Raw genomic sequence first — 25,788 nt, 5'->3', positions numbered from 1 at the left:
CTATGGGTGCAAGACAGGGAACCCCCCCAGGATGGGACACCAATGGGCAATTCGGTAACTCCAGTCAGCCTCAGCATGCTTTTGGACTGGGGAGGGGGGGAACCAGAGAACCTGCAGGAAACCACATGACGACACACAAACTCCACACATTTGGAACCCAGGCAGAAACTCAAACCCTGGGCCCAGCTAACCACTGCACCACCGTGCGCCCCCGTAAGAAAGCTGTGTCTGCCAGTGTTCAAACCCATAACATAACAGCTTCAAATCAGGTTGAAAATTTCATATTTAACATGTTAGAAGTCAGATTTTTTTTCTGTTATTTGGTTTCACTTTCATCACATTGCCATGAAGGGAATCGTGGACGGTAAGAAATGTGCACACACTATCAGAAGAAAGTGTACCAATTGGTACCTTCATTTATCACTGGGCTGTACCCTCAAGCGTAATTTACCTTGTAAGACACAGAAATGGACTATGAGGGACATTTTTGTACCATTGAGGGCACTTTGATGTTTTTTGTACCTTGGGAATGTTCCTCAGAGTCCATTTTTGCACCTTAAATTAGATTAAAAGGTACATTTACCTACAGCTAGGGTACAATTGGCAGATCCTTGAGGCTACAGCCCCAGTGACAAGCAAAGGTATACACTGGTGCCATTTTTTTCTAACAATGCATATGATTTTGTATGTATGCTTTTGGACAAGGCAGCAAGCGGCCAAACTCATGAGCATCATTTAGGCCAGTTTTAGCTCTCCTGGATCCAAAGCTCTGCTTCTCACCTGACACCTTGTATTGCTTCTCTGTCTGCCTGCCTCCACTGGTGTTATGAATAATATAATGCCCTCTCTTCCTCTATCTCTCTCCATATTCTCTACAGCCCTCTGTCACACAAATTCCCTGCTTCTCCCTGACATATACACACACACACACACTCTCCCACTCTCTCAGGAGTGCTAGCAACCACATCCCAGTTTTATACAGAATCGTAAGCCAATATTTACTTTAATAATGCTACCTATGGGAGGTCACTAGACGTTAGAAGCAGGTACCGTTTCTGACCTTGGGTCGGTACTCCAGGCGTTTTGATCGCGTCTAGGTTACGGTAGATCCCAAAAACTGTAGAGCCGCGTATTGTCTCCTTACCGCTCCGACAGCAGTCGCTTCTTTCAGGGTCGTAAATTAAGACCTTGACTGATATTCTCTGACATTCTGCATGCTCTGAGAAACACTGCAGCAATTCAGAAAGAATCCTTTACGGCGGACTCCTGTCATGCACCGTGTCTTACTGCGAGAACAGATTATACTTAAGCGATAAAAAAGCATGTTTACACCGTGAGTCAATATTAACCTTCCCTCATCTAATAATAAAATTAAAGAGAACGAATCGGATAGCTGTGATATGCTTGCTTGAATCGGCTTTGCGTCAAACTCCATGGAGTTTCAGTTTTGAAGACTGACATTCTACTGAAATGAGCAAATTGTATAGCAAGGAAAGGTACAATATATCATAAAAATATTACCGGACTTTTTTTGTAAAAAGGCGAAGGGGGACTTTTTAAACAACCCTGTATTAGGCCTAGTTTTAAAAACACTTGCAAGTGTTTTTAAAGTATAATCCATTTATAATGCACGTGTTATGTAACGTAATTAAACTTAAACATACAAATACATTTATATGCAAGTTGTATTGCAACATCTTACTCAGGTTTTGCAACAATTTCTTCAATTGCGTCATTCAGTCACGCTTAATGATGAGTAGCCTATAATTCTGAATTTGTTGTCACATAAAATTAATGCATTTATGTTTATCGGCAATGACAATCTGAAGAACAAACGCAAATAGCAATTTATGGGAGCTGTTAAGGGACTCGGCGCGCTCCCGTGCCATTCGAAGTGGCGAGGGGGGGGGGGAGGGATAGAAAGGGTTAAATGCGTGTAAATGACATGTTGAAGGGGAAAAAAAAATCTCGGCTCGACCGACGTGGTTATTTGCCGCAGGTTCACGCTATCAGTAAATTAGGACATGGATTGCGGGTGTAGGTCCGAACGGGGGAAGCGAATGGACTGAAGGGCGCCGGGTGAATGAGATAAAAAGGCAGGATTTGCGAGGTCCCTGTTCGTCCCACGCAGGCATATCGGCCGTGCCACATTAAACAGTGCAGAAGGACGGGGGGGCAGCGCTCAGTGTAAAGCCATACCGCGAAATGCTCACGTCTGTTCTGGGCTTTCTCATTCTTCCCATATGTCTTCAGCACGGCGTTTTTGTTGGGGGTGAGTCTGTTTTTTATTATTATTATCGTTAAGCTGTTAGTGACGCGCATATAAAGCCGTTTGTTTTTTCTCCTCCGGCGAGTGACGAGCGGATCTGCGTCCGAGACCCGGCGAATGTAGCCGGCCGCCGTTTGGAGGCCTTTAAAGGTCTCGTCTGTGTCTTTATTATAATCATCGTTTCATGTACGTCTGATCGTCTGGATCGTGCCGCCTTCTTAGCGGCGTTCCGCGCTACTTGTGAATTACGTACTCGGTGCTTTTTATTTTCTGGTGTGAAGGGGGGGATTGTTGTATTGTCTATGCGACGCCTTTTTCTTTTTAAATATTGATAAGGTAATGCGTTCAGGGATTGTGGGGTTGTGTGTCTTTGATTTTATTTTCTTCTGAGCCTGGGTTCATGTAAACGCGCTCCTTTACATTTTGACCGTGGCGAAACGCAGCCCTTCGTATGAACAATAGGAACCGGGAATTTTAAAAGATTGACCTTGTGTTTTGGTGTTCTGATTATAAGCCTAGGGTTTTAAATCTGACATCTAAATGGTTGGGGGGGGGGGGGGTTCCGCTAACATGGCCTTATAGCATCACCGCAATCTCCCCGTTGCGGGGAGGGGGTGGGGATGACTAATTGCCTGGGAACAGGTGATTGTAATTGCGGGATGTTAACGGTGCTGTACAGTGGTTGTCGTTTCAAAATGCCGCTGCATTATGGAGGAGCGCAGGTCTGCTGTCGTGCTGCCCCTCGCCTCGCTGTCTTGCCGTGAAAATGACATTTGCTACGGTGTCGGGCTACGTGCTTTTGTCCGCATAGCCCGGCTGCCAGCGCCTGCTATTCCTGGTGCGGCGACTGGGGCGCTCTGCACATGAGCTCCGGGACCGCTGGAGACCTGGCCTCCTTTACTTTGGGAAAATCTCTTATCAGAATCATAGAATTAGATTTAATTTTTTTCCTATTGCTCTTCCTTAGTTTCTCGGGAGGCTGGTGCTGAGACATGTATAGTGCAAGTGTGGAAAAAGTAGTCGGCTGCAACACACCAGCCACTGCTGGGGGAGGGGATAGTGAAACCCTATTGAACTGAGGGCTTTGCATGTAAATGGCGCAAGAGGACATCGTGGGATTTCCTATCACCTGCAAAGGGGCATCTGGCATTCTTCCAGTCATTTCTGTGGCAGATTCGAAATTTGATTTCTTTCTCTATTTATCCCTTTCAGACTTTCCATTATAAACACTATTACACTGCTGCCAAAGGTTCATGGATTGGGTCTTTATGAACTTAGATCTTTTGGGAGCATCATGGCTTAGAGGTACAGATTTTCAGGATGTGTTTGATTCGGCAGACTCTGAGCTGTAATTCCTAAAGGATGTACCGTCAATCAGTAAGTGACCAGAAGTGGAGGAACCCCCCCCCCCCCCCCCCCCCGGCACTGACTGGCAATTGGTCATTCTCTCATTATGGGCAATTTTATGAGCCGATCTAGTAGTTTGCCAACGTTACTTTTATTCCTGTCTCCATCCACGCTGGTGCCCCCTATCCCACCTCTGCCCCTACTAATTTTGGGTGGTCGGTGACGTAAAAACACTTATGGCAGTGGTTCCCAACCCAGTCCTCAGGAACCCCAGACAGTCCACATTTTTGCTCCCTCCCAACACCTGTACCAAGTGTACCAGCCCCTTGGTCTTGATTGGCTGGGAGGGAGCAAAAATGTGGACTGTATGGGGTCCCTGAGGACTGGGTTGGGAACCACTGGCTTATGGGAAGCATGTCTGTCTGGAAATTCCATTTAGTTTGTATGAAAATGTGAAATTTTGCAGTGTGCAAGACATTAACAAAAAGTTGTCTGAGAACTGCCTCAGAAACACTTGGAATCGGCAGTTAAATGATGCTAGCAGAGCCATTTAATTTTAAAAAGGTTTGTTTAAACAAAGCCAGGTTCATTAAAGTGTTAATTAGCAGCCTTAAACCTCATTTCTTTTTATCTGTCTTGAATCGACCCAAGAATTTGATTTGGCCCAGATCAGTATCGGCTGTTTGGGCTTTACAAATTTTTTATTTTTTTTAAATCAGGATTGGTCAAGGACAAATGCAGTCACTGCATCCCTCATTCATACGGAGCTGGTTCCTCAGTGTTTTAAGAATGCTGTGTCGGAAAGGACTCTTCGAAAGTATTCAATTTACAAAACTAAAATTCACTCTGCTTTTCCTGGGTGCTCTGGTTTCCTGTGCCCACTACTTTTGGGACGATTTTGATTCTGGACTCGCTAATGCAAGTTAGTGGTGTAGCTGTTGATGGGGCCTGTTATGCAGTATTGAATTGGTTTTGGTGTGAATAAATGATGGCACAGTGATTTGAAGTTGTGTGCTTGGAAATCAATCCATTTCACGTGAATGGTGGAAATGCTGACTCATCACCGGACTGAATGGAAAAATCTCTACCAACTAGGACAGAACCATGGGGACCTTGGAGAAGATCAAGGTGCCATCTTGGTATAGTGTGGTGATGGTGAAGATCACTGATGAATGGTGTTTGTTTCACAATCATGTGGTGAACACAGGCGTGACAACTGTCTTCCTGTTTCAGTTCAGCCTATGGGGGAAAAACCTGACTCGTCGAAATTTTTGAAGACCACTAATCTCCATTAGTGTTTCAACTGTTTTGAGAGCAGCTGGGGTATAAAAACGCTTCTGGAACAAGAAATTGAATCATCTGAATACATGCCTTCATTTCCGATTAGCCACTATAACAGGGCTGCCCAACCCCCCTCCTGGAGATCTACCCCCCTACAGAGCTTAGGTACAGCCCTAATTTAACACACCTGATACAGACAATCAGGCCCTTCAGTTATATCTCAGTACGAGAGCCAGCTTAACTTCAACATAGCTGACTCTAATACTGAGGTGATGCTGAAGTGCCTGATTATCTGTATCACTTATGTTAAATCAGGGCTGTATCTAAGCTCTGCAGGGGGGTATATCTCCAGGAGCAGGATTGGGCACCCCTGCACTATAACATGATTTACATTACTGTTTCCATGACAACAGGCCAGGGAATTGCCCATGGCTTTTGGGGGCGATCCTGTTTGACTATACATGTAATCAAATATTTTGAAATTGCACCTAAAAGCCTTACTTTGTCCTCTTGCAAACTGAATCTTATATTCCCAAATTTAATTGTCTCCTTTTATCAGCGGTCAGGGGAAAGCGTCAACGTCTCCGGCAGAGCCTGCATGGTGACAGAGGCTCACAAGTGACCCGGGCTGGTTGTATATGCTGAGGGTACCTATCCAGAACTGCTTCCTGATTTGATGCAAGCTTCTATCAGAGTAACCTACTACTGCTTATTTGGTAGTCATCTGCTTGGCGTGTGAAGTAACTTTTATATAGGTTGGCTGTTTTGTATAGTGTAGTGAAGTGATTTGGCGTCGCAGAAGCCCTTGTGTAATTGGTGGGTCTTGGACACTTGTTGAACAACGTTTTGTTCTCTGAATCGTCCCATTGGGGCCCTGTTTGCTCGGTCCGCTGCTTGTGAATGGTCGTACTCTCTCGGCCAGCATCTGGGCATGCTGAACAGGCAGAGTTCTCTTAGATTATTGTGCACCTTGGTTTGACTCCTGCAACCCACCTCCCATTCTTAGCTGCCTTGTGCCATTTCATAATGGGGATGATTTTGATTAAAGCTTCTCTCTGATCTGACAGTCTGCCGATTTTTAATGAGATCTGGGCTCGTAGACATGGTGGCCGGTGGCCAGGTTGGGGGAGGGGGGGGTGGCTGATGCATAACATTGCTAATTTACCCCGTGTGGTTCAGGCAGCGTTCAAGGTTTGGTTCCTGTCATCCCGATTGCTTGTTCAATAACAAGGTCTCTGTTTACCCTGGTCACCCCCCCCCCCCCCCCCCCCTTAGCTGGGTGCAGTATGATTCACTTCCTTTCCTGCACAAAGCAGTGAAGGACTATTCAGCTGTCAGTCATGTGGCTGTGTTGACTGCCCCCTTCCTAAAAAAACCCTGTTTCTTCTTTATCCTCATCTCTTCTATATATCCTGCCTCCCCAGGGTCCAAGACAGAATGTGACCCCTCCCAGTTCCAGTGTGGAAACGGCCGCTGCATCCCCTCTGTGTGGCGGTGCGATGGAGATGAAGACTGCTCTGACGGCAGCGACGAGAGCACCTGCGGTGAGGCCCCTCCCTGGGTGTGGCTCCTGCCTCACTCCTATCCTGCAGGGGACATGTGACGCCACTAAGGAGCGATGCCTCCAGAGGCTGAGGCTGGTTGTCAGGGCAACTGAAGTGTGCATCATTTTCTGTCTGTCTGCCCTCTTGCGGGGAGACTGAGGCCGGATTAGTGAGACTTGTCACCTTTGGTCTGATGCCTTCCATGTCCTGCACTCGTCTACCTCCAGTCTTTCTGTATCTAAGCGCTATCTGGGTCATAGGAGTCTGGAAGTGATGGAGAGGGAGGCCACCAGCCTAAGAACTGGATCACCCAGAAGTGTCGCGAGACTCCTGCAAACGGAGAGAAATGAGGGATGAGACGCAGGGCCAGAACTGAAGGCCGAGGCAAAGAGGGTATAGGTGCTGTGAGGTCGCTGCTGCCCCGTGCCTCTACCTGCCTCCAGTTTTACAGGCTGGTCCCAGTCTTCCTCGATGCCTCTAGGTAACGGGGTTGCTTGTGGCCTCCCTTCCTCTATTCAGGATACATCAGCTTTTCTCTCTTCAGTTACCACTGACATGAAGACTGAATGGAACAACCCCCCCCTTACTTATCTAGACTTGTTTCTGTTTGCTTTGGGGCAGTGCCTGTGGACTGCTGATTCTGACTCTCTCTCCTGATTCATGCTATGACTCCTATTTTTTTCCTGCATAAAATCAATGGCTTCTGTGTCATAAAACGGCGAGGAAGGCTCGAGGTTTCACCGAAAGCTTAGTGGCTTGTCGTTTCTGATCTTGGACCTTCCTTAGTTCTCGGAAGGGCCCGTTGGCCCCCTCTGCCTGACACCCGGGCCTCCGGAGTGGAAGGCTTTCTGCCGGAATATCGGAGTGTCACATGGGGCTGTCCAGCTGGCTCCCGCTCAACCCTGGCGTGACATTCCATGTGTAGCTACAGCTTCTATTATAGACCTTCTGATGGCCTTCATGATGTAATTTCTGTCTGGCTGAGACAAGTTTCTGGCCTCTAATGGTTCTGGTGTCCTGTAAACTCGCCTTAAGGCAGGAAATCGGCTGAATGTAGTAGAAAATGCACTGCAGGGAATGTTTTGGAGAAGCAGAAATAAACATTTACTATGGGTTTGTAACCCTTGTGTGGAGCAGGAGCGACTGTGTAGAAGGTGAGGTCTAACTGAAGTGGTGACCTTGTTCAAGGACTGCTCTGTGTTTCTGGGGCTTGTGGGGGGAGGTGGAGATATTTAAAGTTCGGTGTCAGATGGCAATTCGGAAGCCTAATTCATTAAGGTGGAAATATCCTCTGGTTCCTCGCAGCGTTGCTTTCCGGTGGAAGCGTGCTTGTGCTGCTGTCAGGTGTAGCTGCGCTGCTTCTGCCTCTTAACATCATTTTGCGGTGCAGTGACCCCCCCCCCCCCGTTTGCTGTGCTCTTCTTCGCAGTGAGGAAGACCTGTGTAGAGGTAGACTTCGTGTGCCGGAACGGTCAATGTGTCCCCAAGAGGTGGCATTGTGACGGCGAGCCGGATTGTGAAGATGGATCCGACGAAAGCGCTGATGTTTGCTGTAAGTCAGCCGTGCCCGATTTTTGTCCAATGCGTCTGTGGTTCTTCAACTCTCTTTGAACACCAACCTAGATATGGGGCGTTTGGTCTCCTTCCATATACTCTCCAATTAGCCTTCTGCTTCCTGTACATGTCTGATCACATGACGGCGCTTCCATGAATACGTTTAACCAGTCTGTCCCCCCACAGAAGTAGCTTTTGACAGTCGTGCCAACATGGCCCAGCTTCAGTGACTTGAAACGAGAGGAGTAGTAGATGAATTCTCTGCCCCCTCTTATGCAGTGTGTGGGCTGCGAGACACCAGATGGCCCCTCATTAAATATTCTTTGACGTAATGCTCCAGTGAGGTTTGGCCCCCACCCTGGACAGTGGCTGAGCTCATTTGGCCCGACGCTGTCGTGACGGGCTGGAGGCGGGGCTTGGGGGAGACGAAGTATGTGGAAGTTTTGGCAGTACTTCCTGCTGGCTTCAGACCAGGCAGTTGTGTCCATGGCGAAATGGTGGCAGCAGCTTGTCGTATCTGGAATGTGGGTTGGGGTCCTAATGGACCCGTTTGGTGGTACTTTCAGTGTGACTGTATTCCCAGGATGTCATTCTGCTTGCCTTAAGTCATACCTTTAGACTTTGTATGTGCTGGCTGTGTGTGCGCATGAGCTGTCCGAACCAAACATACTGGATTTATTTGAGTTTGCAGCCTTTACAATTTGCCTATATCGCAAAATAGATCAAATAGTTAATTTTATCTAGTATAATCAGACTACTTGGCTGGGAGTCATGACTTATACGAAGCCCAGGCCAGTCCCCAGTATAGTAGTGTTGTAGTATTTAATACGGTGATTGCTAGTCTGGCGTGCTGTTTCCAATGTGACATTTTTGTTTTTCGGCTGATGCCCGGCCTCCTTCCCCCACAGACGCACGCACCTGCCGTGTGAACGAGTTCAGCTGTGGCACCGGAACCACTCAGTGTATTCCTGTGTTCTGGAAATGTGACGGCGAGAAGGACTGCGACAATGGCGAGGACGAGGTTAACTGTGGTACGTTTCCGTCGTCCTTGGATGCACTTGCCATGATCTGCAGGATGTGGACGGGCAGCCTGAAGGTTGCCAGTTAAGGTCTCACGACGGGCTCTGCTGGGTCACCCCTGAACAGACATGCTTGACCTGAATTCCTGTGCTAAATTTCAATGTATTAAGTCCCCTTCAGTTGCTTGGCTGCTAGTTCTATCTAACTTGACTGTGCAATACCCCGTTTTTATAAAGCGAGCTGTTTGTCTTTGGCCTGTGTAAAATATTAACACCTGCCTCGATGTCCTGATTTGCTCCCAGGCAACATCACATGCGCCCCTTTGGAGTTCACATGTGCGAGCGGCCGCTGCGTCTCACGGAACTTTGTGTGCAACGGCGAGGATGACTGTGGTGACGGCAGTGACGAGCTAGACTGCGTGCCGTCGTCCTGCGGGCCCAGCCAGTTCCAGTGTGGCAATGCCACGTGCATTCCCGCCAGTTGGGTTTGTGACGACGACGTGGACTGCCAGGACCAGTCGGACGAGTCGCCTCAGCGCTGCGGCCGCCGGCCCACGCCACCCGCCAAGTGCCCCTCTGGCGAGATGCGCTGCGCTTCCGGCGAGTGCATCCACCGCAAGTGGCGCTGCGATGGTGACACAGACTGCAAGGATGGTAGCGACGAGGTCAACTGCCGTGAGTGGAGCCTACCTGCTAACAATTAAGTGTTTTGGCTGGTCTACCATTGGCCGTTTGCATGTGCCAAGAGTTCTGATTGGTTGGGTCTTCTAGCAAGTAGGGTTACCGAGGCATACATCTGTCCAGGCACAATGTACCAACAGCAAGGACAAATGGTTTGCTTAGTGCATGCAGAGCTCATACAAATGCAGCGGTGGGAAACATGGTGTGTGTGTTTTTTTTTTTTTTTTTTTTTTTTAATCATACTCGATCTTGAATGATGGTGAAAGTGTTGAGTTTATGGTCTCAGCCAAACCACCTGTTCTCAGTCCTTGTGGTGTGGTTTACCTGTTGTGTGCATGCAGTGTCAAATTGGGGTAAAGAGGATGTCCAGTTCTCAGGTGAAGCTTGGTTGGATCTCATCCCCTCAAGGTGTGAGTTGTCAGCTGTGGTTTCTATGGATGTGACACTGGTTTTGCAATGTCCCATTCCGTCTTCTAGCTGTGCGAACCTGCAGACCAGATCAGTTCAAGTGTGAAGACGGCAGCTGCATTCATGGCAGCCGGCAGTGTAATGGTTTGAGGGACTGCGCTGATGGCAGCGACGAGATCAACTGCAAAAACGGTAGGTGGCTCTTCAGCATGGACTGGGCAGGATCATGGCCCAAGTGGCGGGTTGGGGACACGTCTCCCAAAAGTTAAGTCTTGAAAGAGCTGAACTCTTGGGCTTAAATCGCCTCTTTCCCAAGAGGCTTAAGCTGTTTTTGGGTTGCCTCGGTGACAGATACTAAAATGCACCAGTCCCCAGTAATGAATTCTCTTCCGCTGTCAGAGCTACGGGTTTGTCACAGGGGTTCTGCTCTGGTCCTGAGGGAGGTCAGTGTGTCCTGGTTTTTTAAAATACTTTTTCCAAAAAGTTGAGTTGCCTGTGAGTCGCAACAAATGGATCCCATAAGGATGTGTGAGACCTTTAAAAGTGGCACTGGCTCATTCGTGAACCCAAACAAAGGTCACTGGCATGACCTAGTCCTTTGAGGAGCACTGCATATGTCAACAAATTTTTCTCAATACATCATTTATACTTGAAATAAAGACTCACTGGGCCTGGAAATAACTTCTGTTTTATGGTAACAAATGTCTTTTTCTTTCCTCTTACCCCCAACCCCCACAGTGACCCAGTGCAATGATCCTGACAAGTTCAAATGTCGGAGTGGAGAGTGCATTGAGACGAGCAAAGTGTGCAACAAGGTCCGGGACTGTTCAGACTGGAGCGACGAGCCAATCAAAGAATGCAGTGAGTGGGTGTGAATGGACCTGTGTGTCACGGTTGGGGTCCCTGTACCCGGTTTGACTGAGGAATTTCCACATACTGCCCTGTAGCTGAGATGGTGCCACTCTGTCTCGGTGGGTGTTAGGATGGGTGTGCTGCAGGCAGGGCTGAATGGCGCTCTGGGCCTTCATCCTCATGCTGGGGTTGGTGCTTCTCTTGGTGCTGCGCTCTGGCTTGAAAGTCAACAGCCCTCCTGTCAGACACTATTGCCTGGAGCCAATTAAAGTCCAATAACAGTTTTAAACTCCTTCCCTGGTTGTGATGCTGCCATTGTCTGAGGCAGTGCTGTGTCAGCATCACAACGTCCCGAGTCCCTCATCCAAACCCCCTGCACCTCCAACCCTGGCCTCTGTACTCCTGCATGAGCTTGTGACAGATGGAAATAATATACTTGCATCTGATCCCAGATCAGGGAAAGTATCTAGCAGCTATGGCAGTCCTATTGCTTCCAGTTTTCAGAAAACGCGTCATGTAGATATTGAGTCTGGTCGCAGTTGATGCTTTTTTCTTCTAACCTGCATATCATGAGACCCCCCCCCCCCAAATTGTGGGGTTTAAATTAAACTGGTTAAATTCCCAGTTGGCAGATCATTCCTCCAGCTGCCCCCTCCATTACGTATGCCTGCTGTGTTTGTCAGGTTAAAGCTGACAGTAATTCGACTACTGTTCACCAGGACTTGCATAATTGTTTTACTAGCCTGTGAACTGTCAGGCAACCTTGTATATCAGGATTTATTTGCTGGAAGCAGTTTTTGGTCTGTGTAAATTTGTCAGTGAGCTTAAAATTCTCATGGGCAATTAAATTTAATACTCTGTCGTGGCATACTTGGGTAACATGTTTATATTAATATTAATACACAAGGTTCTATTAGACTTGCAATATTGCAGATGCCAGTTGTCAACCTTGCAGGTTTCAATTCCCAAAGGACTTTTAAATTTATTTTGTCAACTACATTTAGTTTCTCCCTAGCTGAAGTACTTTTCAATAGTTGCATTGCAATTTTATACTTGTATTCAGATCAACTATCTTTTTAATATATTGGCATTGGCAGATTCGTTGAGATATCTGTCTTTGTCAGTCTTGGCCGGCATTTCTGCCAGATTTGAACTTCTCAATCAAGAGCTAAAAACACAACTACTGAAATAATGGAGATTGAATTTGATGAACAGCCATTTTTCCATAGTGGAGGGCGACTCGACTTTTATTCACCGCCTATGAGTCTGTGATACGTTTAATTTATAACTAAATCTGGCCTGCAAATCAGTTTTCCAAATTTGACCAGCAGCGGCAGTTCTGGTTATCGGTATAGCATTTTAAAACCCTCTTTTTTGACTTATCACTCAAAATATTCACATCGACATACCATAGCTGAGAGTGTCCCCACAATGTGGGGGGGAGACCTGGTATTTTGACATGGGGACCACTTCAGTTCCCACGGGGAATTTTTTAATAATATCAAACAAAATACAAGACTTAGCATTTTTAGTTGTTTGGTTACTTAAGGTTAAGGCTAGGTAGGTTAAGGTTGTTATTGTGATTTAGGGTAAACGAGTGAAGTTAATTGTTTTTGAATTTAGGTTCTCAAAATGTGATTTTGAATTTCATCCTGGTAAAAATGATATTTCTCGTTCATCAACTTGTTCCCTAATCAATCGAATCACCTTGGGGCCAGTTTACATCCTTAGTTCAAACCCAACGGAACCATGGGGGGTCTTTCCTACTATTAAATGTTAGGGTGCTGAGAACAATTCTGCAGCCTGAAATAAGAATTTTATTCAGACGACTGTTTCCCCTGAACTCTGGGAACCCTAGGCTGAGAAAGCAGGATTATAAGTGAGGTGTTTCACAGATGGACACCAGAATCTGCAGTCAATGTGTGGTCTTCCTCCTCTCTCCCTGTCCAGATCTGAACGAGTGCCTCCAGAACAATGGTGGATGCTCCCACATCTGCAGGGACAATGTGATTGGCTACGAGTGTGACTGCCCTCCAGGACTGCAGCTCATAGACCGAAAGACCTGTGGCGGTACGTTGATATGCATGCAGGTGCATTGTGGGTAACACTCTGGTGCTGTGATGCCTCTAAAACCGTGCTTTGAACAGATATCAACGAGTGCTTGAACCCTGGAATCTGTAGCCAGATTTGCATCAACCTGAAAGGGGGCTACAAGTGTGAGTGTCACAATGGCTACCTTATGGATGCCTCCACTGGAGTGTGTAAGGCAGTGGGTAAGTGGAATGATCTATTGGCAGTCTTGGGAGGGTGTTCATTTTGTCAAAGTTGGAGAAAAACAGAAGCTGGCACATTTAACCACTGTACACCCCCATCAGGGAAGGAACCATGTCTGATCTTCACTAATCGACGGGATATCCGAAAGCTGGGCCTGGAACGGAGGGAGTACACGCAGATTGTGGAACAGCTCCGCAACACTGTTGCTCTGGATGCAGACTTCACCCAGCAGAAGATCTTCTGGGCTGACCTGGGGCAGAAGGCTATTTTCAGGTATGTGAGTGGTGCTGATTATCAGTGACTCCATCTGCCTGTTGCAACCCAATTTTTCCATAATCGCGAATGGCCTGTCCCATCAGCCCTCCCATGTGTGCTGTTAGGCACCTTGTATTTCATCCCTCAGGCTGCAGATTTCCTTGTAGTTCAGTGCCATTGGCTGATTCACCTACAGCCCTGTAAGTGCTCAAGTTAATGTAGAACCACCGACCTGATGGAATATGAGTGCAGTTACTCCTCAAGGCCTTTTGTAAAGTTTGCTAGTGAGATCCAGGTCCCCACTGTAATTGGTACCTTTTGACTTGTCTTATTGGTGAAGTCCCTTCCTATGGTGTCAAAATGAGTCTTCACACCAGTTATTGGCCCTCTGCAGACTGCTTCAGTGATGTCTTGGGACTTTGAGGTACTTTGCCATTCTGAGTGCCTGACATTTGTTCTTGCCCTGCCTTTGCAGCACGTCACTGGACAAGCGGGATGAGGGTGTATCGAAAGTAATCGACAACATACAGACACCTATTGGGATTGCTGTAGACTGGATTTACAAGAACCTGTACTGGTCTGACCTAGCCACCAAGACCATCTCTGTGGCCAACTTCAATGGGACTAAGAGGAAGGTTCTGTTTAGCTCTGGTTTGAAAGAGCCAGCCTCCATAGCTGTGGATCCACTTTCTGGGTAACTGATGTTTGCTCATGTTGAATTTTTAACTGCTTGCCCACCAATTGCAAGGACAGTCTGATCATGGGTTGAGTTTATTGCCTTATGTAGTCTGTTCTTGGTGTGTAATGTATGCAAGCATATCATTGAAATCTACATGTATAACCCCCCCTTGTCACCATCTAGGTTTCTATACTGGTCAGATAGGGGAGAACCAGCAAAGATTGAGAAGTCTGGCATGAATGGTGTTGACCGGCAGGTCCTGGTTGAGACAGACATCCAGTGGCCCAATGGGATCACTCTCGGTGGGTTTGCAACCCAGTGGATGGAGGGATAGACTCTTAATGGGGCAAATGTGGAAATGAGAGCTTTTTGGTAAAAGCCATTCAGAAAGGCATAACCATACAGGCCATCTGAGTTGAACAGTGAACGTATTGGTCTGTATCCTTGACCATGCTGCCTGGATGCCTGTGTCATGTAATGCTGGTAGGCTGTCCTGCCTGCCTGAGGGAAAAGTCTGACCTGCTCTTCTGCTGTTTGGCTTCCAGACCTCATCAAAAGCAGACTTTACTGGGTGGACTCCAAGCTGCACATGCTCTGTAGTGTGGACCTTAATGGGGACAACAGGCGCAAAATACTACAGTCTCCTGATTACCTCCCTCACCCCTTCGCCCTCACTGTCTTTGAGGTAAAATAGGCTACTTCATAACTTGTGTCCATGATGGGCTGAGAATTAGCTTTTCCAGTTGACTATTTAAAATCAATGTACTCTTTCTGTGTAGTTTGTTGGTGCTACCATATGCCACAGTAGGTGTATCTACAGTTGTGCTTTGATACCAAAGGGCATCACAACGGTCTGCTTCAAGTTGGCACGCCTTATTACGATGCTGTGCTGTGTGTACACAATCCCAGTCCCTGACCGTGTTAACGTTTGCTTTCTGTGTTAGGATCGTGTATTCTGGACAGATGGCGAGAATGAGGCAATCTACGGGGCGAACAAATTTACAGGGTTGGATTTGATCACGCTTGCCAGCAACCTGAATGAGCCGCAGGACATCATTGTTTACCACGAGCTGATTCAGCTCTCTGGTGGGTCTGCAGGCTGGGTGGGGAAAATCTTTGGCCAGGGATAGTAACTATTTTTATGTTTTCATTCATGAGATTTATGAATTTTAGAATTTTATGGCGAAGAGCTAAATTTTGGCTGTAACTTCACAGGAATTAACTGGTGCAGTGAGAAGGTGGGAAATGGAGGTTGTGCCTACATGTGCCTGCCTGCACCGCAGATCAATAAGCACTCGCCAAAATACACCTGTGTGTGCCCCCAGGGCATGGAGCTCTCAGCAGATGGCCTTCATTGCAGACCAGGCAAGTGGGGGAGGGGGAAAGGGGGTTCCTTCTCCCTTTTGAGGGTAATCTGCAGGCCTTTAAGAAGCTTGCATCCTACTGGTTACCCAAGCATGTTCCTCTGCCCGAGCACCTTTTGGTTTACTTGCTGCCTGCCAGTGCTGCCTACTCGCAGCCATTGTTGCTGTACGCTCGTCTTCGCTCCCATTACTCCCAAGGCCAGCGCTACCTCCGATGTCGCTTCTGTGCCGAGATGTGGCCCCTCCATAACATTGATCCAGAGAGCCCTCTACATCTAACATCCCCCCCCCCTCCCTACCCCTCAGGAGCTTGAGTCTGCTACCAAATGGTGTGGGAATGTGTAGGTTCAGGTTCTAAAGTCCAACTGAGTATTAGTTGACTAGTCACTGCTGTGGGTGGGAGTGGTGTCCTTTTAACAGCCCTGAGATGTGCTTCTGCCTTAACTGCCTCCATGGGATTTGTGAGCCTGGTAAACTGCAGTGCTATCCAAAGTCTGTTTACCCAAGTGTATGGAAGTCGACCTATTGTAGCTCTGCTTCTCCCGTCCCTGCTTGGGGTGTGTCCCAGAAGTAGCCAGCAGGGACCTTTTTGAATCTGGCTTGCAGACAAGCTCCCCATAGTCAGACTCGTGCCTGGTGGGAGGCTGGCTGAGGCAGGGTTGTGACTGGATGGGTGTCCCTTCCCTCAGGTTCTCCCTGTGGGCACCTTGGTGTCATACAAGCAAAATTAGCGAAGCAGCAGTTACATGTGGTCCTTCGCCTGAGGTGTAGGGCCTCTGATCTGGTCCTCGGAGCCTAGACTTGGTGGTTATTTCTTGATCAGCAACTGAACCTAGCTGCTGTAAGGGGCTAACTGCAGCCTTGGAACAGCTTTGGTGGTGGTAGCACTGTTCCGGATCTTCAAAGCAGTAGTACATTTCAGTCCCACTTCCATGCGGTCCATTAGCTTTTGGGGCGCCCCTGTGCCTCAGTCCCTTTTGCATCTGGTATTTGCCTCTCCTCCACTTGCTGTCTCTTTGGCTCAGCTCCTAGTGTCAAGTGCTTTGCAGTGGTGCTGCCTTGAATCTGAATGGCCACCTTCTGTAGCTGGATGCTGCATGGTGTGTCATGGGAATGCATTTTTTTTTTGTGTGTAGTTTTCGCCTCGGTGATTTTGAAACTGTTGAGAAGCAAGGTGACTTTCTCCTTTCCACCACCCCCCCTCTTCCCTGTGGCGTTCCATAGTCTCAACTGCAGCTGCCGGTTCGCCCCCAGGGGATAATGTGAAGGCACTCGTGCAGCCCCCTTGTTCTAAAGGTAACGGCAACGCTGACCCCAGCCTCTTGCAACTTCTCTGGGCGCCCAAGGCATTGTATCTGAACAGGTGCTAGGTGCAGCTCTCTTGTCACATGGTGTCAAATTGGCCTGTTAGGCCTAAACTGAGCCAAGAGCACTTTTCCAGAGTCCATGGAAATTCCTCATGGGCCCGTGGGGGTTTTCATGTTTTCCTTCACCTGCATGAAGGACTAGATCCTTATGCTGTCATGCTAGTAATGTAAGCCCAAAGGGAGAAGCATCTAACTGAAGAGGAAGACTGGGTGCTTGAAAAATCTTGGTGTGGCTTTTGATGGAGGTTCTCTTGTGAATGTGTCCTTTCCACCCATCATTGCTAGCTTTTTCACATTGCTTGCACATCTCTCCTCATGTGCTGCAAGGCAGTACTCGGGCATTGATTTTTTTATTTTTTTTTTGTCTATCGTGTGTGTTAGACAAAAGTAATTGATCCTGTGAATAAGAGTGCTTCAGTACTTGGGTCAGTTTCCCAGTTCTTACGGAAAATCACAGAAGCTGACTTTGGTGGGGCTTGGTCCTGATCCATGTAGACACAGCTGGTATTCAAGTACAGGGCCACTTGACTTTGCTCATGTGGGGAAAGGGGTAACATGAGTTTGCTGGTCTTCTCTGACTTATTCATCTTCAGTCTGGCATCTTGAATCGTGTCTTTGCACAGAATCTCCTGACCTTGGGTTATACTGAAATTCCAGTGTTTTGAGTCAGGTGACATCTTGGTCTGACCTTGTTGGACAGGGAATGGGCTCCTAATGGTAAATGGGCAAGTTGGTTTCCTCCAGACTAACCTGTTTGTTTTTCTTGAAGAGGGGAATATAAGCACCTCCATCCATGAGGTGAACTCCTCAGCCAAAGGATCAGCTGCGGCCTGGGCTATCCTTCCTGTTTGTAAGTACTGTTTTGGGTCTACACAGCACCCAGTGTCTCTTGGTCTCTGGTAGCCTGGAATTTACAGCAGTTTATGGCAAAAAATTTTCAGAACAAAGTTAATGGTGTAGATGAGACTGGATAAATGCACTGGTATAAATGAATATTGTAATTGTCTGATCTGTAAATGGAATCGTCTAGTTTTGAACCTTCAAATCTTAAGTGGGGAGCGTCTCTGCCTTTTAGTGGGACCAATTGTACAAAATGCATTTTGGGATGAAAAACTTAAACATGGGTGGGGTGTATTAGTCTAAAGCAGGGGTGCCCAACTCCAGTCCTGGAGGGCCAGAGCCCTGTGTAGCTTAGTTCTTTCCCTGTTCCACCATAAATGATTCAGCTCAAGAGCTGTGTGGTAATCAGCACAAGGAGTTGAATCAGGTGTGTTAAAATGAGGGGAAACCCAAAAATGTGCAGGGCTCTGGCCCTCCAGGACTGGAGTTGGGCACCCCTGGTCTAAAGGGTTCTGGAATTGGAGAACAAGGAATCATGAAGGTTTAGATGCTTGGCATCTACTAACGTGTGACTCACCTGGTCTGCTCCTTCTGACAGTGTTGCTTGCGATGACTGCTGCGGGAGGCTACCTGATGTGGCGCAACTGGCAACTGAAGAACAAGAAGAGCATGAACTTCGACAACCCTGTGTACTTAAAGACCACCGAGGAGGACCTCAACATTGACATTAGTCGGCATAGCTCGTCAGTCGGCCACACGTATCCCGCTGTGAGTACCTGGTTCCTTACCTGCTACTGAAATAAGGGGGGGACGGGGGGGACAGGTTGGCCTGCAAAATGCATGACCGTGTCCCTAATGTTGGCACTTTGAGGTTCAGGTTCTTGAACATCATTTTCATACTTTGATTTTTGCATTACAGTTCTGTGGGAAATGCTTGTGGTTCTGACACCTCCAGAATAGTTTCATGCCTGTGCTCTCCTAACTTTTTGTATTCTCTTTGCAGATATCTGTCGTGAATACAGAGGATGACTTATAGCCTAGTCTGACACCACTCCATCTGTTTACGATCTCTTTGGTGTCCATGCCAACAGCTGCTATTTAGCAGAGCTATAACCAGATGCCTTCTGATGTGCATTGTTTTCTTTTTTTACTTTGAGGTGTGGCAGGGTGAGGGTGTGGGATGCTTGTCACTGTTTATAGTGTATATGATAAATCCACTGAATCCCTAAGACCTGCACTGAGCATGCCCAGAGCAGCCTGGCCTTTGGGTGTGATCTGTTCTACTTTCTCTCCATTTACCCTCTTTTCCCACAATCCAATGCCTGCTCTGGCAGGATACTGAAGTGTCATTGGTACAGAATGCTTGGACCGCATAGTTAACAGCCTGTGAATATTGAGATGCATATTTTAGGCAGTCATGTCTTAAACCATGTGACTTTTTATCAATTGTATTACCTCCTGAAGCACATTCTTATGAAGCTTCTGTATGCTGGTGAGGCAAGCTCTATAAGGAATGTGCTGTTATGACATTTGTAAAACTAGGAAATTTGTACATACTGTCCCGAAAAATTGCAATCAGGACATCGAAGCACTTTGATCAAGCTTACTCTGTAAATAAGATTGTATACATTGGACTGAATCAATTTTTTGCAAAGGTTGGGCATAGTACCAGGGTAGAGATGTATTTAAAAAAAAAAAAAATGAATTTGTTAAAATATTTTGTATGTTTGTGCTGTTCCTGTGACCTTTTATAGCATTGTACAGGGGTACTTGACTCTGTGAAAGCATAAAACATTTGCAATCACTTCAAATAAAATAATATGTGAAATTTTGGCCTCTTCCTTCCTGAGTTCTCAGGACCAGTGAAGAGTAGATGGTGGACTGGTTCACACTGGGAGATACTGGCTAGCTTTCTATGAAACATTGTGTTTGGGGCAACCTGGTTGAACCAAGCTTGTATGAACACAACCTGACTCTCCCCTGATCTTAGTATTTATGTTTCTACCTCCTTTTGTGTATATTCTGGATAGGTGGCCATTTCCCAGGGGTGGGGTTCAACACCAGAAATGACACCTGTTGGTATCCATATAAATGGGGGGGGGGGGGGGGGTCTTCAAGGCTACTTGGCTGTTTTTTGCAGCTTATGAAATTGGTGGCACGGGGCTTTAATCTTTGTCTAAGGGAAGTAGTGTAGCCAGGTATTTGTACACTGGAGGGGGGACATTGAGGATAATGATTGACTTCCTCAATGCATTGGGTATTTCAGCAGTTTTACCCATGTTGGGGGAAACTACACTTAACCTACAAATGTTTGTGTGGAGAATGACCACCAAGGCTACTTGTATGTAGTGTTGGGTTAAATGATTGGTTATGGCTAGGAACTCCTCCCATTGTCACATTCGTTCAAGTCTATGAATGGCCAGGTGTACAAAATTGTTTGAAGGCAGTAAATTACATTTGAAAACGATTCCAGAATGTTTTGAAAAGATTTCTTGTTTCCTTATCACACAATTAACAGTTTTAGACTTTTTAAAGTTTGTTCTTCGATATCCTCAATTTTGTGTTTTTGACACTTCATTGTACAAATAATTTTTGGCTACAGTGTATGGGATGCTGTAATTCAAAGGGGATATTTCTTAGGTCTCATTTAACTGCACCCATGAAGGTAATGAAGTGAGTCCTGTCACATTAATACCCATATTTGTGACATTTTAGGATTTGCTTGGCATATACCAAGCAGTGAGGTCCTTTGCGTCTTGCCATCATTGCATTTCTTACTACACAAGTATAACCTGTGTGTGTGTGTGTGTGTGTGTGTGTGTGTGTGTGTGTGTGTGTGTGTGTGTGGTCAGTGATGTGATCTTGAGTAGTGCGGAGGTCTTGTGGGCTGCCTTAGCAACATGATGGGCTATGTATGTTGGCAAAGAGTTGATGGGTTTTCCAGCACTAGCTGCAGTGCTACTGTCTAGTACAAGACTGGAATTACTCAAAGCACTTTTTTTTTTTTTTTGGGTGAGTGCTTCAGTCTGGTCTCAGCCATGGTCCTGGTGGGTTGCTGCCTGGGTCTTCAGGTTACCTTAACATTCATTTGGAATACTTACCTCTGTAATTGACAAAATGTACTCATTACTAAGATTGTTTTGAGTTTAGAAGAAGCACAACTCTTAGAAGAAACCTTTGATGGCACCATCTGAAGGTCCATACTGCAGAAATGGTACAAAGTGTAAATTACCCTGTTCTGGAAACCTGATGTGGCCTAGCAGGTCTTTGGTGGCCCTCATCTGCTAAATTCAGGCTATTGCCAGTTTTCTCATACTGCAGTGATGCCTGAACTGGAGCACCCCCACCCCCCACAGACTGCTTTCCTGGACCTGCCACATTCTCCCAATGAGCTGGTCTCCACTTGATGAATTTTCCTCTACCTGTCCCCATTTTGTCAGAGCGCAGTTCATCTTTAGGGTGTAATTTGCATCAGTGTTGTGTGAATCGAATTATTGTGGAACTGAATTTAATACAGGACTTTACATATTTGTGCTTAGCCGGTAAGCAGTAACAAATTGCATTATTGTACCTCAAAACAGCTACATTATATGTAAAGAAATTACCAGAGGTGTTCAGGTCATTCTGAGCCATGAATAATTGGCAGTTGGACTTATTGCATTAGAGCAGTATAATGGAATGAAAATAAACAATTTGAACTAACATAACAAACCAGATCTGTTGCGCTACATAATACAGCATTATTTTTAGTAATTGTAGTGAGAAATCAATCTTCTGACACAAGTGAAACCTTAGTGAAGGATGTGTAAATACAAGGGAAATGAAAGACATTAGAGCAGAAGAAGCACTTCAAGAGGATCATAACCGTTAAAACTTTAAGCACATAAATCCCTTGGTCAGCAGCACTGGAGAGCCTGTGACTGATTCCTTTCAGTGCTTCTGCTGCAGGGTGTTGGACTGCTGGGAATAGATTGTGAATTGATTGTGATTTTCGGATTGCAAAACAAGGGACCAGCAGGCATGCTGAACTTAAGACGACGGAGACACAGCCTGTTTCCCAGCTATAAGGTCGGTGTCCCAGAGCAAGGGGTCAATAACCCCATGGATGACCCCGACCTCTCCACCAAAAATACCTGTATGAAGCAATGGAGTTCCATGCAGGACCTGAGCCGGGACTGCTACAATCTTTATGATGAGGAGGATGAGGATGAAGATTGCAAACCAGTAGGTTCTACCTTGGGCTCCCCATCCAAGAATTACGTGCTAAATATCAATGTAGGTGGGAAAGTCTACCAGATCTCCTATAGGGTGGCAGCTAAGTATCCAAAAACCAGGATAGGGCGACTTGCCACCTACGCAGAGCATAACCAGAAACTGGATCTCTGTGATGATTACATTGAGCAGAACAATGAGTACTTCTTTGACAGGGACCCAGATGTTTTTCACAGCATATTCAACTTCTATCGAACCGGAGTGTTGTGGATAAGAGATGAGCTTTGCCCAAGGAACTTCCTGGAGGAGATCAACTACTGGGGGGTCCGGATCAAAAACACTCACCGCTGCTGTCGCATCTCCTTCGAGGAGAGACAGGATGAGATTAACGAGCAGCTGAAGGTCCAGCGTGAGCTGCAGGCGGAGGTGGAGATTGAGGAAAATGAGGAGCTATACCGGGGGATGTCATTTGGCCACACTCGAAGGATCATCTGGAACCTGATGGAAAAGCCCTTCTCCTCAATAACAGCTAAGCTGATGGCGGTAGCCTCCAGCTTCTTTGTTCTGGTCTCTCTGGTGGCCATGACACTGAATACAGTGGAGGAGATGCAATATCAGACAGCAGCGCGCCAGCCGAGCGGGCGGACCTACGGAGAGTACGTGGAAACCTTCTGCATCAGTTTCTTCACCGTTGAGTTCCTGCTGCGACTGGTGTCCACACCCAACCTCAGTTGCTTTGCCAGGAGTGCGCTGAATGCCGTGGACCTGATCGCCATCCTGCCGCTGTACCTGCAGGTGGCCCTGGAGTGCTTTGAGAATGAAGACTACGGGAGACACGACAGCGACATCGAGAGGGTGGGCCGGGTGGGCAAGGTGGGCCAGGTGCTGCGGATCATGCGGCTCATGCGCATCTTCCGTATCCTGAAACTGGCACGCCACTCAACTGGCCTGCGAGCGTTCGGGTTCACGCTGCGCCAGTGCTACCAGCAGGTGGGCTGCCTCTTCCTCTTCATCGCCATGGGCATCCTCACCTTCTCCGCCATGGTCTACACGGTGGAGCATGATGTCCACCACACCAACTTCACCAGCATCCCCCATGCCTGGTGGTGGGCAGCGGTAAGCACATGCCATGTTTGATTTGTATTCTTGGAGAAGTTATACAATCTATTAGAGAAAAGAAGCAGTGGAGGTCTTCTTCAGACTACTGCAACACTGTTCCATTGTGTCAGTTCTAGTTAGGTTTACTAATGATTAATATCACCCAGTCTGCAGAATCAGTTGACTAAATCCAGTATATTGCCTCAAACCAATTTGTTTGAAGTGTGGATGAGAAATCTAGCAAAGATGAACTCTCATCTTCTAAACAGACTAGTATGCTAGAGATATTTTTCTTGCCATGTTGCGACACACTTTGAAACGCTGATGCTACTTAAACTTTTCACTTGATTTCCTAGATTTAGCTAAACCAACTGTGCTAGATCAACTGTAATACTGAAGCACAAAATAGCTTTTTATTGCAAAATGAATGTTTCAAATTCGTGTTTAAGGATGGTCATTTTCACAGTAATTTTCTCCTTTGGTAACTGTCAAGTCAGAATAAAACAGGAAACCTTACACAATAATTCCTTCAAGACACCTTCATCTTAGCCGGCTAATGAATCAGACTAATGTCTGATTAATGAACAACAGTAGTGACAGGCTGATTTGTCAGACTTTCCCTGAATCAGTCCAAGTGGCATATTTCCCAAAACTGGAATGCATCCTGGATCAGTAGGGTGTTCTGATTCAGGGTTAAGGTGTATATGGAAACACTCGTGTCACATCGCTCTCTTGGTAGACAGGACAGGAAATGACACGTGGCCTGAGCAGGTACCTGGCACCGGTGATGTGAGCTAAGGTTACCTGCTGCAGCGTAACGTCTGCTATTGCTTCTGCGCAATTCTCAGAGGCAGCAGTGACTCACATGGGTCATTACCTAAATAACTCTGCTCCTCTACTTAGATTTTACCATCTCAGCCTAAAATGTTATTCAGCAATAATACAAAATTAAACGGAGAAAAAAAAGTGCTGTCGTCCTGCAGACGCTCCTAGCAGACACCAAGATGCAAGTATGTGCTTTTCATTACTGATTAGCAATGTAGATTTAGGAGCAGAATCTGACCTTCAGAACTGCAAAGAAGATGCTCTCCTGCCACTACAGAAACCTTTGAAAATGTCTGGAGAGGTGCTATCTAGGTTGTAGGATGTCCTTGTCAGTGGCAGAAAGCTCTGCAAGAGAAAGCCAGACAGTGTACATCTTAGCCAGGATGTCAGCCAATCAGCAGACAGTCTCTCTTTACACATACTCAGACTAATGGCAGTTTAAAAGTGACCAGTCTATCTTTTGGACTTGGATGGAAACGAGGGTTGCTGGAGAACCAACAGACACGTAAAGAGTGTGGTAAGGTGGGGCTGGTTAAAGTCAACCCAATATTTTTTTTTTGGCCCAAAGATTGAAAGTCCAGCACTCACTGTGGATAAGGTGGACATAGTGTAATATTTCTTCATTCATTTCTGGGCACCCTTGTCTGTGATCCGTAGGTCAGCATCTCCACCGTGGGCTACGGGGACGTGTTTCCCGAGACCCACCTGGGCCGGCTCTTTGCCTTTGCCTGCATCTCCTTCGGCATCATCCTGAATGGCATGCCCATCTCCATCCTCTACAACAAGTTCTCGGACTACTACAACAAGCTTAAGTCCCACGAGTACACCTCGGTCTTAAAGAACCGCGGAAAAGTGCGGTTCACCAAAAGGGCAGCTAGGAAGATGACAGAGTATTACGCAGATCGCTGGCATTAGCGCGTAGCGTCTTCCACCCTCCTCCATGGCTCAGCTGAGAAATCGCCCGCCAAAGTGGGTCACAGCCATAGTGCCTGAATGATGAGGAGGAGAGGTCTAAGGACAAAGGCACCACTGCATTGTAACGTCCGGCTTTCACCTGGCTTAAGCCGCATGTAGATTCCGTCTTCATTTAAAGTTGATTGGTGAAGGAACCTGACCTGTACTGTTTTGCTGCAATCTGTACTGCAGAAATAGTTCACCTAATTTAGGTTAGAAAGCGTAACAGACCACATGCAGTTGAGTATAACATGGTCTGTCTGTTCAGCGAAAAATAAAAATGACACTTCGAAAACGCTGACCTGAAATTGTCTGTCTGGTTTGTGGAAGGAGTCGGAAGTAATTTTTAATATATGAACAAAAAAAAACGTTTTAAAACCAAGATAATACTGATTGTTAGATATATTCTTCCAAAGGCTGAAATTAACTGAAAGTGGACACCCATCCCAAAATGACATATGCAGGGTACATGACATCATATGCAGGGTACATGACATCATATGCAGGGTACATGACATCATATGCAGGGTACATGCGCTACATAAAACTACGTTTAATACTTGTGTCCCAACCTTTCGTGACACATGTGCAGTGTAAGGTAGTGTTTAGCAGACCGGTTCTCGGTGACCCCCAGCAGTCCATGTTTTTGCTCCCTCCCAGCTCCCAGGAGAGCCAAAATGTAGACTGTATGGCAGGGAGCTGGGAGGGAGCAAAAATGGGCACCATCATGGGAGTCCCCCAGGTCCGGGTTGAGAAACACTGGTGTAAGGTATGGCCAGGGATCAGGTACCAGGCCCGAAACCTTAGGAAGGATGTAGCCCCTGGTTGCCCAATGTTCCGGGGGCAGGGGGGGCGTGTTTGTACTGCTGTCCTCCGTCATGTTTAATCTCACTCCAATTTACTGGTTACTTTGCTAATTATGCTAAACGTTCTTGAACTAATTAAGGTGAGGCAATGGCTTGATA

General features: G+C 46.7%; 2 protein-coding genes across 3 annotated transcripts; both read left to right on the top strand.

Moving 5' to 3' along the window:
- The first annotated feature begins 1,931 nt into the window (after positions 1 to 1,931).
- vldlr (very low density lipoprotein receptor) lies at positions 1,932 to 19,562 on the top strand. 2 transcript variants are annotated; one of them, XM_023808574.2, is made up of 19 exons: positions 1,932 to 2,272; positions 6,322 to 6,441; positions 7,871 to 7,993; positions 8,904 to 9,026; positions 9,318 to 9,689; positions 10,173 to 10,295; positions 10,842 to 10,964; positions 12,906 to 13,025; positions 13,103 to 13,228; positions 13,331 to 13,502; positions 13,960 to 14,178; positions 14,347 to 14,465; positions 14,709 to 14,848; positions 15,108 to 15,249; positions 15,379 to 15,528; positions 16,752 to 16,823; positions 17,664 to 17,744; positions 18,333 to 18,502; positions 18,738 to 19,562. In XM_023808574.2, exons 1-19 carry the CDS (start codon positions 2,206 to 2,208, stop codon positions 18,768 to 18,770), a joined length of 2,595 nt encoding a protein of 864 aa, XP_023664342.1. In that variant the 5' UTR covers positions 1,932 to 2,205; the 3' UTR covers positions 18,771 to 19,562. The 2 variants fall into 2 exon arrangements, with proteins under 2 accessions (XP_023664342.1, XP_023664343.1); XM_023808575.2 differs by lacking the exon at positions 16,752 to 16,823 and having other exon boundaries at positions 1,933 to 2,272.
- Positions 19,563 to 19,848: 286 nt separating this feature from the next.
- kcnv2a (potassium channel, subfamily V, member 2a) lies at positions 19,849 to 25,398 on the top strand. The gene is made up of 2 exons (XM_023808332.2): positions 19,849 to 23,062; positions 24,527 to 25,398. The coding sequence occupies exons 1-2, from the start codon at positions 21,755 to 21,757 to the stop codon at positions 24,782 to 24,784; spliced, it is 1,566 nt and encodes a 521-aa protein (XP_023664100.2). The 5' UTR covers positions 19,849 to 21,754; the 3' UTR covers positions 24,785 to 25,398.
- The last annotated feature ends 390 nt before the right edge of the window (positions 25,399 to 25,788 follow it).

This window comes from Paramormyrops kingsleyae, chromosome 7 (genome assembly GCF_048594095.1).
Source record: "Paramormyrops kingsleyae isolate MSU_618 chromosome 7, PKINGS_0.4, whole genome shotgun sequence".
Taxonomy (NCBI): Eukaryota; Metazoa; Chordata; class Actinopteri; order Osteoglossiformes; family Mormyridae; genus Paramormyrops; species Paramormyrops kingsleyae.
The sequence above is the reverse complement of the archived record's forward strand: the minus strand, read 5'-3'. Positions and strand labels throughout refer to the sequence as shown.

Bases quoted from the DNA above. Each gene is read 5' to 3' on its own strand.
- vldlr (XM_023808574.2), top strand. From the start codon at position 2,206: ATGCTCACGTCTGTTCTGGGCTTTCTCATTCTTCCCATATGTCTTCAG. The intron at 13,503-13,959 runs GTATGTGAGTGG...CTGCCTTTGCAG, and splicing joins GGGCAGAAGGCTATTTTCAG to CACGTCACTGGACAAGCGGG. The intron at 18,503-18,737 runs GTGAGTACCTGG...TTCTCTTTGCAG, and splicing joins TCGGCCACACGTATCCCGCT to ATATCTGTCGTGAATACAGA.
- kcnv2a (XM_023808332.2), top strand. From the start codon at position 21,755: ATGCTGAACTTAAGACGACGGAGACACAGCCTGTTTCCCAGCTATAAG. The intron at 23,063-24,526 runs GTAAGCACATGC...TGTGATCCGTAG, and splicing joins ATGCCTGGTGGTGGGCAGCG to GTCAGCATCTCCACCGTGGG.